General features: G+C 43.4%; 1 protein-coding gene across 1 annotated transcript in view; it reads left to right on the top strand.

Moving 5' to 3' along the window:
- Window positions 1–542: 542 nt before the first annotated feature.
- The window catches only part of LOC108890399 (adhesion G protein-coupled receptor A3), a 131,796-nt gene continuing 113,258 nt past the window's right edge, over window positions 543–19,080 (top strand). Inside the window, 2 exon segments of the mRNA XM_051076685.1 lie at window positions 543–1,246; window positions 14,466–14,537. Of these exon segments, the coding sequence (XP_050932642.1) occupies window positions 1,029–1,246; window positions 14,466–14,537 (290 nt within the window). The 5' untranslated portion in view covers window positions 543–1,028.

Consider the following 19,080-nt stretch of genomic DNA (forward strand, 5'->3'; position numbering starts at 1 on the left):
ATCAGAAGTGATTCAAGATTTGGATGGTTCTGGTTTTGTGTGCAGGCCACAGAAAATGGATACAAACAGTTCCTTTGCAGCTGTTCCCCACTAAATGAGGAGAATCAAAACAAACAGCAGCACTTTTCATCAAGCAGTGTAAATGTTTGTGTTTTGAGAAATCATGCCTGACACACATGCTGTGCACGCTGCTGCAGATCCCAGACTGGGGCCCAGGGACCTCCAGGGACCCTCGGAGGTGGCACAGAGGAGAAATAGTTTAATCTGATTGTTATTTCACCCACTGATCACAGTTTGGATCAGACCCCCCACCCTCACCCTCACCCCTTCACTGCTGCTTCAGAGGAAATGATTCAACAATGATGTGAAAGGAATAAAAGGAAACTGTGATTTATTGATATTAGATGTTATCAGATGTTTGTCTGTGGCCTCGTTTTTCTGTTTGGGATGTGAAAAGTTTAGGAGCCCACGCGGGAGCCTGTCAGGACTCGGCGGGGAGGGACTTTCTGGACACTAACATGCGCAACAAGTCCAAGGTCGCAAGAAGTGCATGATGAGAGTGAATGACAGCGCGGCGCGCGGCAGCTCGGACCGGAGGAGGACTGGAAGCGGATCATGAGGGGCAACTTTTTTCTTTGGTCCACGCTGCTTCTTGGAAAGAACGTGTCGCAGTAAGATTTGATCCGGACTTTGGAAGCCCGCCGCTGGAAGTTTCCCCTCCGCACGCCGCAGCTCAGAGGACAGTCCGGAGACAGAGAGCTGCAAGATGCAGCGTTTCACCCCCCCGAGCTTTCACGTTACTTCCGCTTTTAATCGCAAAAGTAACGGCGAAAGTTTGGAGCTGCTGGGAGCGCAGCAGGTGAGCAGCAGGGCATGAGATCTGGACTGCAGCTGGAGCTCAGGCTGGACTTCACTGGAACGGAAGGCGATGTGAAATGGTCCCGACTTGTCACAGAAGCTGGGAGGACATAACTTGAAAGGAGCGTGTGTTTAGATTAAAACCAGAAAAAGAAGAATCCGGGTCCAGTATGAGGGCGCTGAGTTTACTGTGCGTGGTCGTCGGGCTGTGGGGGTCCGGCCTGAGCAACAGAAACTGTCCCGACCTGATCGTTGACAGCTGTCACTGCTCGGCTGAAAGGTCCAAGGAGCTGAGCAGGCAGCACGTCCGAGTCAAAGTGGTGTGTGATGATGTGGACTTGATGGACACCCTGCAGCCCAGCTTCGTACCCAACACAACAGTCTCCCTGTAAGTAGGTCTCACCCACAGTCTCATACCTGAACGCACATCAGTTTCCTCAGGACTGGACAGAGGTTTTCTCCAGGTGGGTCCTGGAGAGAGCTCCCTAAAGGGCCCATAGAGATCCTTAAATCCTAGCGAGGGGACCTGAGTTGATTCCACAGGGTTAAACAGCTTCGACAGAGAAAAGGAGTTTTAAAACTTTACCAAAAACCAACATTTGAGTAAATCTTATCGTATATTATCCCAGAGAAATATGACATTATAAAACATCACAGTATCATTCACCTGTGAATACACCTCAAAAAAGCAGAGGGAAATTAACCTCAGACACATAATGTAAAGTGACAGTAAATTCCTGAGGAAATAAAACGAATACATTATGAATAAGAATGACCTGTAGACCTGGCTGATGCTGTGGTCATGGTATAACATGACGAGGAGCTCCTTGTAAACAGGCATGTGTTCTCCACTATTCAAAATAAAGAGCCTCTAAATAGAGCTTCATTATACAACATAAATGATGTACTTTTGATTATGATTTAGTCTCTGAGTTGATATTTAACCACTGGCTGATCAACAGAAAATTAATCAGCTGCAACTCTGGTAATCAATTCATTATTTAGGTCATTTCATTTAAAGCTAAAGAGCTAAATATTTTTCTGCTTCCAGCCTCAGAAATGTGAGAATTTACTGCTTTTTCCATCTAATTTTAAATCAAGTATCTTTGAGTTTAAAACTGTTAAAGTCACTTTTAGAAAACTGAAACATTTTATGTCAGCTTTGCTCTTATAACGTGTCAAAGACATTTCCAAGTTTTTACTCTTTGATTTTTACAGAATAAATGATTAATGAGAGTCAAAAGATTTTTTAAATGCTGAAAAGGGTTATTATTATTATAACCTTTATGTAATCAGATACATACATACAGCATCAACAATGACACACATCTGTAAACCGTTTCAGATTCAGTGGGCTCAGACCTTCATAAAGTTCTTTATTTAGTGGGAATGCAGAGGAAATGATCAGAGGTCTCTGATGACCTGTTGAACAGAGGCAGCTTCAGTCATAGACATCATAAACTAAACTCAGTGTGTACAGCAGTTCTCTTCTTGTTGGTGAGGACCGGCCAGTTCTTTCCTATTATACAGAGAGATGATGATACTGTTAATACTGTCCGATGGTTGGCAGCAGCAGCTAGTCCTTGTAAACTGTTGCAAAGTCCTGACTGGCAAAGAAAGGCACCTGTGCTGTTACACTTTTCACATCTGCTGGAATCTTGTGCCTTTCACCGCGCTCTGTAGGGATATCATTTGCATTGTACTTAAAGTTATTCAAACATAAATTTTGCGCTTCGACAGGGACTTTGAGAAACCTCCGTTAGTATTCAGATGTGCCTCTCTCATAGATGAAACAGCACTTCAAACACTCAAGAGGTTGATACCCCCCCCCCCCTCCTCAGGTGCACAGATTGCTAGATTAATAGACTGTTTTATTCTTGGAAACTTGAGGTCTGCCTTCACAGTGTAAAAGCAAATACTAAATGTAAAGGCCCTTGACAAGTTACAGCCGACCACTCATTCTGAGCTACGAGTGCCAGTTGATTAATGGTAGCACTTTGCTTACTGCAATTTATTTGGAGTGGTGTTTGCTTCCGTGTAGGCAGGGGTGCTTTTGTTCCTTTAAGTGGAGAATGGTTAAAGGCTTTGTTTTGTTTTCAACATGCGTCAGAGGGGGGGCTCTCCTGTAGCTCGGTACTAATGTAGATACTAACAAAGTTTGATTTTTAAAGTGTTCTACATCGCTAAATAAGACTTCATCTTTTGGATTCTTGCGGAGAATGACACCTTTTTTCCTCAGCTCACTTGAGAATTTGGACGTAGTGTGAAAGCTGTGTTATGAGTGGACCAGTACAAATCAGCCAGTTCCTCACTCAGTCCTATTCCTTGGTGAACTAAATCCTACAGCCGAGGTCTAGCTGGCCAGGAAGCAGTTTTCCTGCGTTAGGAAGTGTGACCTTTGTCAGGCTGAAGTGGCCTCCCTGCTCGCTCTTTTGTTTAGATGTGCTGTGCAAATAAACAGATATGTCAAGGGAAGTATGCACATACCGATGTCCCCCTGTAAACTGCCCAACAAATCTCCCAAATGTCTCCTCGCGTGCTCTCTTCATTTTCTCCTCATCCTACCTTCTTGGTAGACAATGAGCTCCTTGCAGAGCCATTTCCTCAATGACAACTCGAGCACAGTGCGTCACAGTAGACTAACCCAGATCCAAATGCCACCTCTAATTAAAGACACAGACTGGGCTTTGTTGCTCTTCTTTTTGCCTTTTATTATTGTATCTATTAAAGTTAATGAGGAGCAAACCCTGCAATAATGCAGCACCTTACAAATGCCAAAAAACAACTGAAAGAACATTAACATAAATCAGAGATGAAAATAAACCCAATGCAGGAGTGTGTCAGTACAACGCCCTCAGTTAACACCTCCTCTATTGGGGTGGGAAGGTGCAGGGGACAGCTCCACTGACCTTGGGACCTATCAGTGTAATCGTTCCTGCAGCAGAGGCACCTTTCCCTCTGCTGAGATTGTGGCCGACACCGGTGTCAGGCAGCGCTCCTAACAGGAGGACGCGCTGCTTGTCCAGGGGAGAGGGGGGACAGATTGTGGAAGAGACAAGGGAATAGAGTGAAGACGGGACATGGAGAGGCAGTGAAAGAGCTGTTTGAGGAGTAGAGGGAATGACAGAGAGGATGCTGGGAAAGTGGGGATGGGAAGTGTTTGGTAAAACGTCACTTGATAGCCGAGACTGAGGCTGATGGAGATGATGTGACTGCTACAGACTGATTGTCTGGATGGGGAGGTGCTTGTCACGCAGTCACAGCTGATTGTAACTGAGCCTCAGAGGCTCTTCACTGCTGGACACTGCATGCAGAGACATACACACTGTGCACGTACAGAACTGAAAACAGAGAAAGTTTGTTTTACAGCTGCTGCTGTTTGGCCTCTTGCTGAGCTGTTGTGTTGCAACCAGACCCGGGTCGCAGTGCATTTGCATATTTTTCTGACTATTTATTCTTACCTGCTGAGTGTAGCCCAGTGTGTGTGTGTGTGTGTGTAGGAGTGTTTTTTTTCTACAATTGTGTAAATGTTGCAGGCACAGAACTTTTAAGCGGTGCTGTCCTGTGTTACTGGTTAGGTTCACCCTCACCACTCATGTCATTTTTGTCCACAGCAGGCAGAGAGACAGAGTTAGCAGTTAAGAGCTGAAGAGTTGGATGTTTGAGTTGCTGGAGGCCAAAAAGTTAGAGTTAAAACAGAGAGAGCACTGGACTTACCTGGGACACAGCTCTAAATGAAAGCTAATAAGTTTTATGTCCACATCTTGTTTCTGCTTTCCCCAAGTGGCCAACAGCAGTTACTGCAGGTTTAACTTTATGCCCCTTGGTACAGTTAAATTCAGCGTCATCGTGCTGATCTGCTTGTTTCATTGCTCCAGCTGTGTTGTTGCTGCTTCTTGACTAATTTGTAGTGGGGCTGTGTGTGTGTGAGGTCAGACATCTGTTCCTTTTTCCAACAACTGGTAATGTTTGCTAACAACTTTGCATCAAAACATTAATTAGCTGATTTTTTCATTCCTGTGATGAAAATTACAGAACATTTTCACATTCGAGAAACTTTTTTGGCCTTGTGAGTGCAATATCTCAGCAACACCTTGAAGAAATCACTACAACTTTGGCAAAGATGTTCAAGGATGTACTGATTACAATTTGGAGGTCAAAGGTCAAGGTCACTGTAACTGCATCAAACACATTTTAACTGCAGCTGGACTGGTTGATGGAGGCATTAAACCATGAGGCGGTAACTTAGTTATTTTTATCTGAATCACTGTGCAGAGAGAGAGATGTGCTGTACTTTCAGCTGCTGAAATGATCTTCTCTGATTATGTATGTTCACTGACAGAACATTGAGGAGAGAAAACGAGGCAGTTGTCTGTACAGAGCAATCTGGAGGTGTTTGGCATAAAGTAGCCTGATCTGTGGGTCCCCCTCATCATCATCATCGTCCTCTCAGAGACAGACAGGAGGGGCTGTTTGTGGTGTCTAGAGGGAAGTGATCAGGATGAAGCTGCAGCTGACTCTAAACCACTACAAGAACATGTCAGTCATCATGCCAGTGTGGAGAGAGACCCACGAGACACCACAGGAAGCATGGCTGTAGAGTAGCTGTCTGTCATTTGGACTATCACTGTGTGCTGTGATCAGAAGGGTCAGAGGTTGTATTGATCAGAGTGAACAAATGTGTCATGTCAGAGCACACTTTTTATTTTCTTGTTTCTTTTCCCAAAATGGATTCCTGCATTCTCTCATCTTATTTTTTGTACTGCTATAAATATAATTCTGTATACCCCCCCTCTTATTCACTCCCTCTCTTATTTTCCCTTGCTGTTATTCCTCGGGGGCTTTTTTCTTGTCTGCCGAGGTGCTGTTTGTGCTCTACCCTCTTCAGAGTTCTGAGTACTTCTGCATGAATATTTCATTGACATGCACACATAGCCCGTCCATATTCTCCTGTGCATTACCTCACTTACAAACCCCATGAGCGAGCACAGCATTGAGACTTTCAGAGTGTAAAATGCCTTAAATGATATGTCATAGAGATCTGGCTGTTAATCTAAAGAGATGTGACCAAAATGACCCTGATAAAATATGTTGCATCTAACATCTCAGGCTGTGAGGAGTCATGCCAGTCACTTTCTCTCTCTGACTCTCTGTGAGCTCCTCTCATGCTTATCTCCACTGATATGGAAGATTTAAAAAAGGCAAAAGGTTCATCTTTAGATGAGTGCACTCTCCAATATCAGCCCCAGAGGGTGTTATACTTTTAGATCCCCAGCACTTTCCCCTCTGCGATAGCTAAAGCCAAGAACATCTGTGTTATCTGTGTGTTCAGGATCGGTGCGGTCAGGGCCGAGGCGTAACGATGCTCTGTGCTCGAAGCTGCCGTCTCCCTAATATGTAGCTGTGATTCACCAGCAAATGATCAGTGTTTTGTCAAGGTTATTCCAGGCATCTGTAGACTTGTATTGATACATCAGTCAGAGATTGTGCAGGTCTGCTGGCCCTCAGATTGGCTGTCTGGAAAGCTCTAACTACCGTTCATGTGGCGTGCTTCAAAGAAACAGCTGATCAGTTCTGCTTTAGACAATAATGATTCACTGATGGAGAGTTCATGACTGCTGGGGGAGAGACGAGTCTGTAAATTGTGTTATAGTCTCAAAAAACCAAGAATATGTCGAAACCCAGACTTACCATCTAAAAATATTAGGTAAAGATAAATATGGCGTCGGCCAAGGATAATTCTCTGCTCTGCTCTCCCTGCCTCCTCCCTGCACCGCTGAGTAAATACTGATGTTACTTAAAGGGTCATAAATTTGAGAGAGCAGAGGAGGCCAGCGTAGAAGCATGTTGTCTTTTCCCTGTTTTCTGACTCATTGTAAAACAAGGTGATTAAAACCCTGATGTGTGCCGCTTCTGTTCACAGTGGAGAGCATATCAGCTCTTCTGCCCGTCACACCGGAGCCTCAGCACACCTTTATCAGCACTGATGGTGGTGTGTTCCTGCACACGACTGTCTGTGTGCACATGCATGCTGTGTGCTGAATCCAGGGGTCACAGTGTTTGTGTATATGAAGTCGTGACGTGTGTGTGTGATTACACTTTCATTTCTTTAAGAAATTCAGGAGCAGGGTTGGGGCTTGATTGCATTTTATTGACTGGAATCTGATCAGGTTCTGATCAGGTTCATACAACATTTGTGAGTCATTAAAGATATAAATACAGAGAATTTGAGGATTGACTTGAGGCCTGTTAGGTTAAGGTTACAACAACATGGGAGGACCAGCATTAGATATGAAATATTGATATGAAAATAAGAAGTTGAAGTTGATATAAACAAAGATAACAAGGAGATTCTGACGACTTGAAATGATGATCACTCATCAGTCGTCTTGAGCTGCTCGTTTGAGCTTGAAGTCTCCTTCTTCTATTGCTGCAGAGGGCTGCTAGTTGTTTAAACTCTAAGGGGTATCTTTAACCAGTCAACAGCCAAATGCTTCATTGTGGCATTTCAACAACTTACTCACAGAATTAATGTTAATCAGCCAGTGATGTTTGTAATTCCAGTGGGGGAAGAGTCAGCACTGGCTAAACATTATGTTCATGGTTTCTTCATCGGCCTGATGATAGAAAGGAGTGAGGAGATAAAAGGTTCACTAAGAGATTCATTAGTGTTAGACTCCAACTCTACCAAACTCTGTTCAGGACTACATTTCCAATATGCCCAGTCACTTCCTGTCAGCAGGATGTTGCTGTGAGCTCTGTGGTGGCACACAATGTGAGAAGCAGTGCAGGTCGATAAAGCTCCTAATCTTCTCAGTAATAATGTCTCTATTGATGACTAAATCTTGTTCTATTCTTAAACACTACAGTACGTGTTGCACATTTTTTCTCTGTCGAGTGTGGAAGTTTTTCTATGTACTTATAATTTTTTGGAGTATTTTCAAAAATCTAATTCCACTCATACCCTCATATTTTCTTAACACAAGTGTTTGACTTTGCTACATTTGAAGTTAAAATTGTTAGAGTAAAAAGTCACAGCTATGATTAACTGTGTGAGAAAGCAGCAAATGGAAAAAAGAGGCCAAATCAGCAGCTGCAGCAGAGACGAAGCTGCTGATTTAATGCACCACCCGGCGGCTACGGCAAGTGTCCCAAATCAAACACACCTGCAGTGTTGCAACAGGTGCATGTTGGGTCTGGTTACACTAAATGTTAAAATCCTTCAGCTGTGACTAGCATCAGTGAGGTGTTCTGCTGTTTTTGATCATCCCTGCTGTGACTGCAGAGCTCATTCAGCTCAGTGCTTGAAAACTCGGATGAGACGAGAGAGGCTGAGTGGACTGGTTAGATTTTGCTGAGAATGAACGAGCAGAGTTGGATTTAGAGCAGAGTGCAGTGTTTGAGACTCACAGCGACAACATGAGGGTTTGATACTGACAGAAACAGCTCGACAGCAGCACACGTGGCATCCTCCAAAATGATCGTACAGTTCAATCAACACCTCTCTATAAAATGCACAGTGTGCTTTCAGCAGCCTAAAGATGTCCTCTGGTTCTCTTATAGCTGAGTACATTTAAAAATAAAATAACAGTATTTTTACTTGAGTACAGTTTCCCAGTCCTCTTTCCACCCCTGGTCTCTGCTCTGAAAGGTGACGTCCCAGGTGGCATCGCCTAGAGACCATGTGAAGTTCTGTTCATACGTACAGCTGTAGGTAACCCTGCAGCAGTGTCTGTTTCCCAGCCAAGTTCAATGTTAGTAGATATGAAATATGTTATTTTGGTTTGCTGTGTCTAGTAACTCGATCTTCTAAAATAACAGAGGGTTTGGCTTTATGAAGAGAAGTGGCCAGAAACCTCGAGGCCAGCGGATCCACATGTTTGTAATAGTTCACATTGTGATCTTTACTCCACTTGGTCCTCATGATTGGTGCGTTAGATGGCATCTGCTGAGGCTATTTTTGTTTCTGTTCTCCTATAATAATACGTCTCTGGTGCACGGCAGCCTGGCTAGTTTCTAGAGCGGTGACTTTTAGCTGGACCTCACAGAAATATCCCAGCTGTGGTGCGGATGGAGAATGAAAGCCAGAGCTCCTGTTTTAAGGGAAGAGTTGATATGGATTCAGCGGCCTCAGAGCCGGAGGACTGAGTCAAACCCTAACTTTGGAATTATTAGATTCGGGCTGCATCTATAAACGATTTTCATTATTGATGAATTTGCTGATTACTGTGTCTCTAAAATATCAGAAAATAATGAAAAATACTCATCACAAGAGCCTGAGGTCAGACTGTGTGTTTTGTTCAACCAGCAGCTCAGAGTGTGTCCTGAACAGTGCAGCAGATCCTCACACTGGAGAAGCTGCAAACAGAAAATGTTAAGTATTTTTGGCTGGACCACAACAGCAGGGCCGGCCCTATAAACATGAATGTCCATGACGGAGTGAGTGATAGAGTTACACTGTTGGCCGGCCTGGGGTTGGACTTTTCCCATTAGCCGTCGCTCTGTCAAAATAATTTCACGTGAACAGTTTCTGTTACTTCACCTGGGAGTGCAACTGGTTTTTGTTTCCCCGCTCTGCTCTGGTGTCGGGTGTTTGCAGAGTTCTGCGTGCCTGTTAAAACTGCTGCTGTTATAGTAACAGGCTGATGACGCTTCCCATCCCATCCCAGATGAATTTTTTGTTTGACTAATTACTATAATAAGATTTTTAAAATGAAGATGAATTATTGTATTGCTTACAAAGGTTCGTCTTAAGTTTGACTCTTGTAAATGCTTATTGGATGTTATGGGAAGAAAATGAACTCTCAACCCTTTTCAGTACTTTAACCTGTAATTTTGAGCCCACAAAATTCACACAAAAAACACCCTCTGCTTTGTGGGAGAATTGTGAAAGTGCAGCATTTACTAGATATACTGTACACGCCTGGCTATGGCTGGCATAGGAACAGAGTAAGCAATGACATAGACCATTTGCTGCAGCCCACAGAGACAATACTGAATCCCCTCCCTCATTGAAAGCAGCTTATCCATGGAGAACATAATTGATAATGTAAATAGAGCTGGACGGTTGCTCCAGAAGTTTGTCATGGGCTGTTTACATAATGTTCAATTCTGTTTTTCCTGTGATTTCCTGGACGTTACGCAGAGGCCTGAGATAGGCATGCAGAGGTCGACCAGCAGACACACACACACACACACACAGGCAGCATTACACAGCACAGGACACGCTTGAGTTTGCACAAACAGAGGCTGCCTGTCCCTGAGTGGGGCGTCCGTCCACAGAGGGAGGTGTAGCGGTCTGGGGAACAGAAGAGACATGGGACAAAACACAGCGACAGCATTGGTATCCCATGATCTCAGTGTTGACTGCTTTCACTCATCACTCCATCCCTACGTGGCTTTAAAAGGAGCTGCTGCTGTTTTCCAGAGCTTGAAGTGTTGGTGTTTAGAGTAAGGCCCTGGAAATAAAAGAATAAACTCCAGTTGGCCTCTGAAACTGAAACTATTATGAGGGCTTTGGTTATTTTTCAATAAATCTGTGTGTGAAATATTGTGCGATTGACCCGTTCAGTCTTCCAAGTACTTTCTCTTCACGTCCAGCTGACTCCGTGTTGGCTTATATCTGCTGCAGTTCTCTGCTCTCAGAGAGCTCTGTGTCAAGATGAATCCAAACTGACAGAACCGCAGTACAATATTGATGTCTGGATCAACAACAATAAAAATCCATATGAATTGTTGCGTACTCACTTTGCCTGCCTGTAAATCTTATCCATTCCCACACAGCTTAGGTACACTGATTGATATGTGGAAAACAGAGGAGGTGAATTTTACACGCTTCCACCTGTTTGGCTCAACGTTCACTAAACTCCGCCCCCTGAGTGGTGATTGCCCGATAGCAACTGAAACTGGGCCTGTTCACTTGCTAAAATCTGTACATTAGGCTCCAACAGTGGCAAAAACAAAAAGAAAGAAAGAAAGGACAAAAATGCTCTAATAATATATGAATAAAATAGTCTAATATCACTGGACAAACGAGCTATTGTTGATCTTATAACTAGCTAGGCTAGCAGGCTAAACTAACGTTGGTTTGGCTAGCATAGTAGTGTGTATGATAACAAACGAACAAAACAAATTTACATTAAATACTTGATTTCAGTAATATTTACGTTACCAGGGCTGCGCAGTTTTTAGTATGATGTCTTTATTATCACTTTTCCAAAAGTAAAAACACAAGAGCAAATGTGTAAGAACGGATTAGAGAGTAAATGCAAACATTAGCATGTCTGGCTAACTAGCTTACCTCCTGTGGTAGTAACCTGGCCTTATTTCTGAAGTTAAAAGGTGCGTTATTAGCTAACAATATACGGTTACGTTATAGTAAAAATATATATTGTGATAATGACTCTCTATATTATTAATAAATAAATAAGAAGCACAGTAGCCATGTAGTAGTTAATGAAAACATTACCTAACCTAGCATTAGCTTCCCTTGGCTAAAGCTAATGCAGTTTTCATTTCACCTGATAAAATCCACAGGCTGTTTACAGGAAATGAAAAGCCTCCTTTTGTTTCCCTCTGTATGAAACTGGCGACCCACTGATTAATAAACTGCTGCTAATTTCCAGTGATAAACGTGCCTCTGTTATCACTATAAACTGCAGGTGTGCTGGACGACAATGAAAAACTTAATAGGCACAGTAGTGTGTATTCAATGTCTCTTGTGTAGGCTCTGCTGATTTTGTCTGGCACCTGTACCCCCCTCTTTTCAATTCCCCCCGTTTGGGAAAAGCCCAAAATGTAAATATAATCTTGGATGTTGACATGAATCTGCTGACACAAGTTTGTGTCCATCCTGGCCTTTGGCTGAGAGGGAACTTCCTGTCTTCATTTCTGCTTTTCCTGCCAAGACAACTGTTATCACTCTGGGGAGAGAGAGGTACTTTCCCCTAAGAATATGCATAAACAAATTATACAGGCTCAAATGCAGAATGTGCTTTATTTTTTCTTGTTAGCTTTGTCCAGTAGAGTTTCATACATTCTTGTGTCCTAATCGATCAAATGTGTAGCTCCCTTTTTTTGTTTTTGTGTGTGTCAGTTTGTGCAGCGTGTGAGTCTCCACTGTGATATTTTCAGTGCACACACTTCCGCTCTGCTCCCTAGCAGTTTGGCCAAGCAATTTGCCTGTTCAGCACAATGCATTGTGGGATCCCACTGCTTAATCCTAGGGTTAAAATTGAGTATACGTTCCCTGCAGCCATAACGAGCGCTCTGTCGTCACAGAGGAGACCGGTGACACATCCCAATTACCCCTCTCTCTCTAAACCCGGCCAATCACTCCCAGAACCCACCTTGTTAGAAGATGGGAGGGTGATAGAAGGAAATGACCTTGTGCAGGTGTGTGTGTGTGTGTGTGTGTGTGTGTGGGGTCATATGCTGACAGGAGATACGCAAAATCACACATGCAAAGAAGGGCTCAGGCAGAAGCATCACAGAGACAGAGCAGCCCTGCAGTGGATGATTTAAGAGCTGGCTGGAGAAATCAATATTTTAGCAGATATGAAATCCAGAAACACCGTTCAAGGTGTATTTAAACTGGGCTGTAGAATAACCGCAATATAAATCATTAGCCGCTCACACTGTTGTACTGTGGCTTATAAAACTGCGTGTGTGTGTGTGAGGAGAGGAAAGAGATTTCAGATTTAGACCAGCAGTTTTTGACTTCTTAAAAGTGGCTGTCAGGAGTTCAGCATGTTTTTTTAAACGCCTCCAAAACATCTAGTAATTGGAGACCCCATACTACCACTACTACTAACTACTATCATAAAGATTAAAATGGAAAAGGTATTTTGATCCAAGCATTCAGTCTAGAAAGGCCCTGAAACGTTGGTTTTCTTTAAGAATATAAATCAGGATTATTTAGTCAACAATAAGCATAGTTAAACCTGCATTACATTGCTGGATAGTGTACAGTGTTTCTTTAATAGAAACAGTAAGAGTTGGGGTCATGTTAGAAGGTGCTGAAACACACACACCACTGTTGATATAGAAATATTAATCAGTGCAGCTTTAAAGTTAGAAAACAACATCCTTAGGTGTTTATTATTACGGCTTTAAAACCTCTAAATCTCTGTGAGTCTGTGAGATTGTCCCTCCATCTGCGAGGTTTGATTAGATTTACTTGTCAGTGAGACGGCAATGTGAGAAGCAGCCACACAGCTGTCATCACAATTTAACGGACATAAATTGTTAAATACAGATTGGAGTACAGAAGTATGTGATGTCACCTGTTTCCACCTGAGCCCTGCTGACTTTAAACCTGTGAGATCAGCTCAGACAGAACAACACAGACACAGCTCTGCCATGAAAACACCTGCTCTAATTTCACCCATCACCTCCAGAAGCTGATTTAGTCATTTATGACTGCACTATTTTATTTTATCTTATTTATTCTTTAATTTATTGAAGGCATAGCCAGTAAATGTGTCTTCCTATAACCAGTCACATCGTTCTCATCTCTGCTGTGTTTCACTGTGCTACTGTTGTGTTGTGTTTCTAGCAGTAACTGGCTCTAACATACTTATGTCTTAGTGTGGTTTGGTTATCAGTTATCAGCTGGCTCGATGAGCAGATTTGATCCCATGTCTGAAACACAGGCTGCAGTCTAACAAGTCACTGTGGGATTTTTTTTCTACCTAAACCACACACACACTGTACTGTAGTGTACAGTGTGTGTGTGGTTTAGTGTTGTTGCGCTCCTGTTAAGCTAAAGTTTGTCGTCCTAATTTACAAGGTTCATGTTTTGAGTAGGATTAAGTCTAAGTGTTAAAGGTTAAAGTGAACCACAGAGTAGGTGAATAACAACTATCAACAGAAAGACCTCACATGTATAGTAATACAGGTGTAGGTGTGTGATTGTATTCTTGTCTGTGTGTTAAGGTCTGAGGGAAAGCTCAAGTCCCAAGGTCCAGTGTGTTGAATAATGTGACAAGATTTTGTATGTGTGTGTGTGTGTGTGTGTGTGTGTGTGTGTGTGTGTCAGACAAATGCATCACCTGAAGAACATATAGTTTCTCATTCCACCGTTCAGCACAAACATAATTCATCCAAAAAAAAGAAAAAAGGAGACGCGGTGAAGACTGTCACTGAAATAATCAAAATGGAGGCGCTGCATCGCCTATGAATATTAATTCATCACTTAAAGATCCCTGTGGTGCGTTTCATTGATTTGTTTGCTGTTGTGATGTGAGCAATGGATGATTGAATTGTGCTGAAGCGGCGTTTCTTTAAGCTTTTCTATTAGGCTGATATTTTGACATGGAGGAGCGGAGGACGGGGGTTGGCTTGGATCATTACCTGCCTTAACCACGAACGGCCATAAACAAGACAGAAACGTGGCCAGGGATGAGTAATTTACAGCCGCAATCTCATCAGACATAAATCCTTATCTCTTGCCAACATATTGACAGTCAGCGGATAAACAATTTATCAGACATTTGAATAAGTAATTTCCTGCAGCTTCATTTTTGTGATATTTACAAATGTGTCTCCCTTCACTCGTTCTGCATGCTCACCTCATCTGCTCTCTCATATCTTTTGCTCCTAAACAGAAACCTGAGTAACAACAAGATCTCCCTGCTGAGGAACGGCTCCTTCTATGGCTTGGCTGCCCTGGAAAAACTGTGAGTACTTAAATCAAGCTCTCTTAACTGTTTTGTCCTCCCCAGAGTCTTAATAGCTGTCATCACAGGAGTGGTGTGGCTCTGTAGCGGGGTGAGGCACAGGGGGGCATGGTGGGAGTTAGGAGATCCTTGTCAGGGGGTTCACCCTGCAGGAGTCTTGCCAGTGGTTTTCACCTTTCAGCGCTTGTGCTTAACCTCAGCTGCAGCAGTAAATGTCTTAAAAGGGATAATATATATCATCATATAGAGGCCTGATGCAGAGTGAGATCAGGGAGCTGAGACAGTGCGACTGACTGCACCGAGTCCATGTCGATGAATCTCTCAACATGTGCAGCGTCCCAGAGGGCTGTATGCGAGCAGCCTGGTGATGAGCTCCTATGATGGCTGCCCCGGCTCTCTCCAGCCTGCCCCCCTCCAGTCAGCTATTGATTGCTTTCACCTCCGTCCGGCCCAGTGATCGCTGCTTTTCTACCTGATGGTGACACTGACGTCGGCCGATGATGAGGAAATCAGAGACGGCTTGATAACTCGCTCCCTTTCAGTCAATCATCCTCAGATGTACGCATGCACACTCTCACTCACACATCAATCTCACACACACAAGCTACATCAGTGACTGCTTTGAATATTATTACAGTCAGTTTGGCCCCTGTCTCCCTGACTGCTTGACAGTTAAACTCCGATTGGAATAATGTCAGTGGAATCATTTCTGCTCCTCTTGGGCTCTTTTTTGGGTGTCTGTGTCGCCGGTTGACTTACAGGATGATGTCACCTGTCTCCCCGGGCCTTATTAGTGCCATTAAACCTCATCCCCTCAGCTCCACTGGAGTGATGGAGAGATGATTGCGAGGCTTTTGAGGACACTCAGCCAAAGGTTTATCATGGCTGACCTCTCGGAGCAGCAGTTTGCGTGGCCTATCCCTTCCTTCACCTCCCTCTCTGGGTACAGCCTGTCCATCCGTCCTGCCACATGCAGCATTTGGCAGAGATGTGTCTGTCGCTAGCGGTTGATGCCAAGCCAGGTAGCCTGAGTGAGTTGAAAGTGGCGGCCAGCTGTTCTCCGGTCTGGCCCGGTCGACTGACTGACTGCCTGCCTGCACGGCTGGCTGACTGACTGGATCTGAGGGTTGTGGTGAATTGGCGGCTGATTGACATGCTTAATAACGCATGTGTATGTGTTTGCATCACTCCTGCTGCAGCTGTGGACTCAGTGTGCTTCGACAAACAGACCTCTTGTGTCAGGAAAGGAAACACAGTGATCCCAGAGCAAGGTTTTTTTTCTTAAGAGTTAGTTTATCCAAATGAAACATATTTTCTTCTTTACCACTGGTGGGGTCCAACCATGCAGATAATTTAGGTTTAATTTGTCCTGGTTTTGAGGCATTTTTCTGCCTCCACCCCAGAGCAATGGAGGTGAAAGGAATTTCATAGCTCACAGTATTTTAAAGTTTCTACAGCGATGCCAGCAGCTGCATTTTGTACAGTGGTGCTTTGAGCTAAATGCTAACATCAGCGTGCTAACATGCTTACAGTGACAATGCTAAGAGGCTGATGTGTAGCAGGTAAAATCTTTACCACGATCTTAATTTAGCCTGTTAACATGCTAACATTTCCAGCCACGAGTCATCGATACGTCTCAGATTAGACCAAAGTGTTGCACTGGCCGTCTGACAAACTGACAGTGACGTCCCTGGAGCCACGGTGCTGGTGTGGATAAAAATCCAACAGCAAGTCAATACCTCAGAACACAGTTTTCATATAGGAGCTATATGTTTCTTTTGGTAGCTCCAGTGAAAACCTTCCACAGCCTGCTCTGTGGATTATTTCAAATGTACTGTTTCTGGAAACTCTCTGCTGTTGGATTTCTTGATATACACTCCAACAATTTACTGCTGAGTTTTCATAAAGTTGCAGGACTTTGTGCAGCAGAGGTGAAGATGTCCTGACTTTTAGTTCCTGGTATGGATCAAACTCCAAAAAAGCTGGATCACTACATTTCCCACAATGCAACCAACAGCTACTTTTTGTTAGATCCCTCTTGTAATGCACTGTGTGTGTGTGTGTGTGTGGTGTGTGTGTGTGTGTGTGTGTGTGTGATGGTGGGGGGTAAACTGAAGTCTGCCCACACTGCTGACCTGAATGTTCCTGAAGGCTCTGCAGTCTCAGGGTTGTTGTGTTGTTGTGACCAAAACAGTCACATGACACACTCAGTTAGAAGACAGTAAGGTGTGCTGCAGCACTGTCTTCCTGTATAGGATATTGTGGAGAGTTTATCTTTATGTGTAAAATCTGTGGAATGCTCCTTAAACTGTGATTTTTCAAAGCTCTGAGAGCCACAAATGCAATTCCATTTTCCCCCTTCTATAATCTTACATCCAGGCCATTTTTTAGCACTGCAGCTTCCTAAACCTCAGTAGGTGCTCCATCCTAATACTTATCAGCACAAAACACATCAGCAACTTTATTAATTCTCTGAGGAAAAGGCTTTTAATGGGATTTTCCTCTATAGCCCAAGATAGTGTCCTCTTAATGGAGGCTCCCTGTATGTTGGATGATGGCCTGAATCGCCCCATATGGACACAAGCCCATTACCATCAGCCAAACTGGGTCCCATGGGAGCAAAGCCGGAACAAAGCCCATCACTGTTCTCTGGTCAGGACACTGAATCCAGCTTCTGCCGCTTCATCATGGGTTCCCACCACAGAAACCCTCAGTGTGTGAAGAATCTGTGTGAAACGGATGAGGCTGGCACATTTTTCTGTCTCATACTGATTATATACTGCATCAAATCTGACACTGCGTATGCTCATATTTTCATAGATATACTGGATTGAAAATATGTTTAATTAAGCAGAGTAAGATTATTTTTACTGGACCTATGTGCACGATGATTCATGTAGAATGAGTTAGCAGAAGAATTGCTGCAGTGTGTCTGCCTACACACATTTCACACCCTAGGATGAAAAAGTAGGAGATTAAATTAAACAGAAGATTGATCTTAGTGTCACACAGTTCGACAATAACTTTAAACTACAAAATAGAAACTACAGCTCAGCATTATGTATTGATATAAAAGTATTTTCAGGCTGTAAAATGTACACTGCTGTTGAAATAAGCACACTCATATTGGCCACAGGCGTATTATGTGTCATTGGCTTCAGAGACAAAGTATCTTGACAATTGTGGTTATTTTTATAGTTACAGTAGTGGATGTGACAGTGTTTTTATTCTTAGCAGACTGTCTAAATGTTTTTTTCATTGAGAGCAGCAGGTCTATTTTTTCATCTGTTTGACCGAACGTTATTTGTCTGAGCCTGAGGAATCTGGAGGCCGGCTGAATCGACTGAACGGACCTCGTCTCAGGGCAGCGACAGTATCAGAATCCAGAATGGCGTCTGCAGTAGCTCATTCTGAAAAGCAGATGACAAAGGTGTGAGGAGGCGTCCTTTAAAGTTCTGCAGCTCCTGTTGTTTCCCACCAACGAGGCGACGTTTATTCCGTCTTCCTGCTGAGCGCGTCTCCTTGGGAGGTGATTGATGAGGGCGTGGTGGGCGGCTGAAGGACGCTTCCTCCAGGCTGGTTGTGCATAAGAATGGATGACAGGGTGAAGTCCAGACTTGGAAAGCAAAGAGCAGGTGGGATCACATGATCGTAAGACAAATTGACCCTGGCGTTATCCGCAGCGGGTCAAAGGTCAGAGGTTAGTGGCAGGAACAGCAGAAAATAATCACACTGTTATTGACCCACTGGAGTCAATAATGGTTGATTAAAGCAGGAGACCACTCAGTGTGAGATTTTAAATACATATTAGTATGTCTCTTCTGTCAATATCCTCATGCCATAATGTGAGTGTGGAAAATAATGTGTTCTTAACTGAGCTACCTGATTAGAAAACATAGAAATTAAATGTTAAGATGATTATTTTAGCTGTAATGCTCAAACCTTTTCATTTTACATCCTTTACTTATGTTGACAATTTTCTATTAAGAACACTGAGATGGTGTGATTACTTCATCTCATTACACCTCCAGTACATATTTCTAACGAACTGCCTTTTCAGGCTCTGTTCACTAATGAAGTCATCTTTCCTTTAAGATGATATTCTGTGTCCGTGTGTTCATGCTGCAGTAGTTGTGATGCTGTTGCAGCGGTAGTCTACATTTTCCAGATTTTCCTTTTATCATGTAAAAGCATGGCTGTTTTTTTTCTGTTTACCTAAGAGGGGACATGAAGTAAGATGATGGATCAAAGCGAAGCCTTGAAATATGAATGGTTTTATTGTTATTTTACAGGAGACCGTTGCTGGGTCACAGTTGAGGCGAAACATGTGAGCACCATGGGTGTGACCAAGTTTGGAGAGACAGATTCTTCTGTCTCGCCTCAGCTTCAGTTCTCTGGGCTGTTAATCTCAGATTGTCTCCCACAATTAAAAAAGTAGCAGATGGATGCTGTAAAGTAAATCATGATTTAATAGAAACATTTATAATCTTTACTTGCAGCTCGGGAGCACAGGGAGTCGTTTCTCTTTGTTGTTGTGTTATGC

Source organism: Lates calcarifer, linkage group LG16_LG22 (genome assembly GCF_001640805.2).
Source record: "Lates calcarifer isolate ASB-BC8 linkage group LG16_LG22, TLL_Latcal_v3, whole genome shotgun sequence".
Taxonomy (NCBI): domain Eukaryota; kingdom Metazoa; phylum Chordata; class Actinopteri; family Centropomidae; genus Lates; species Lates calcarifer.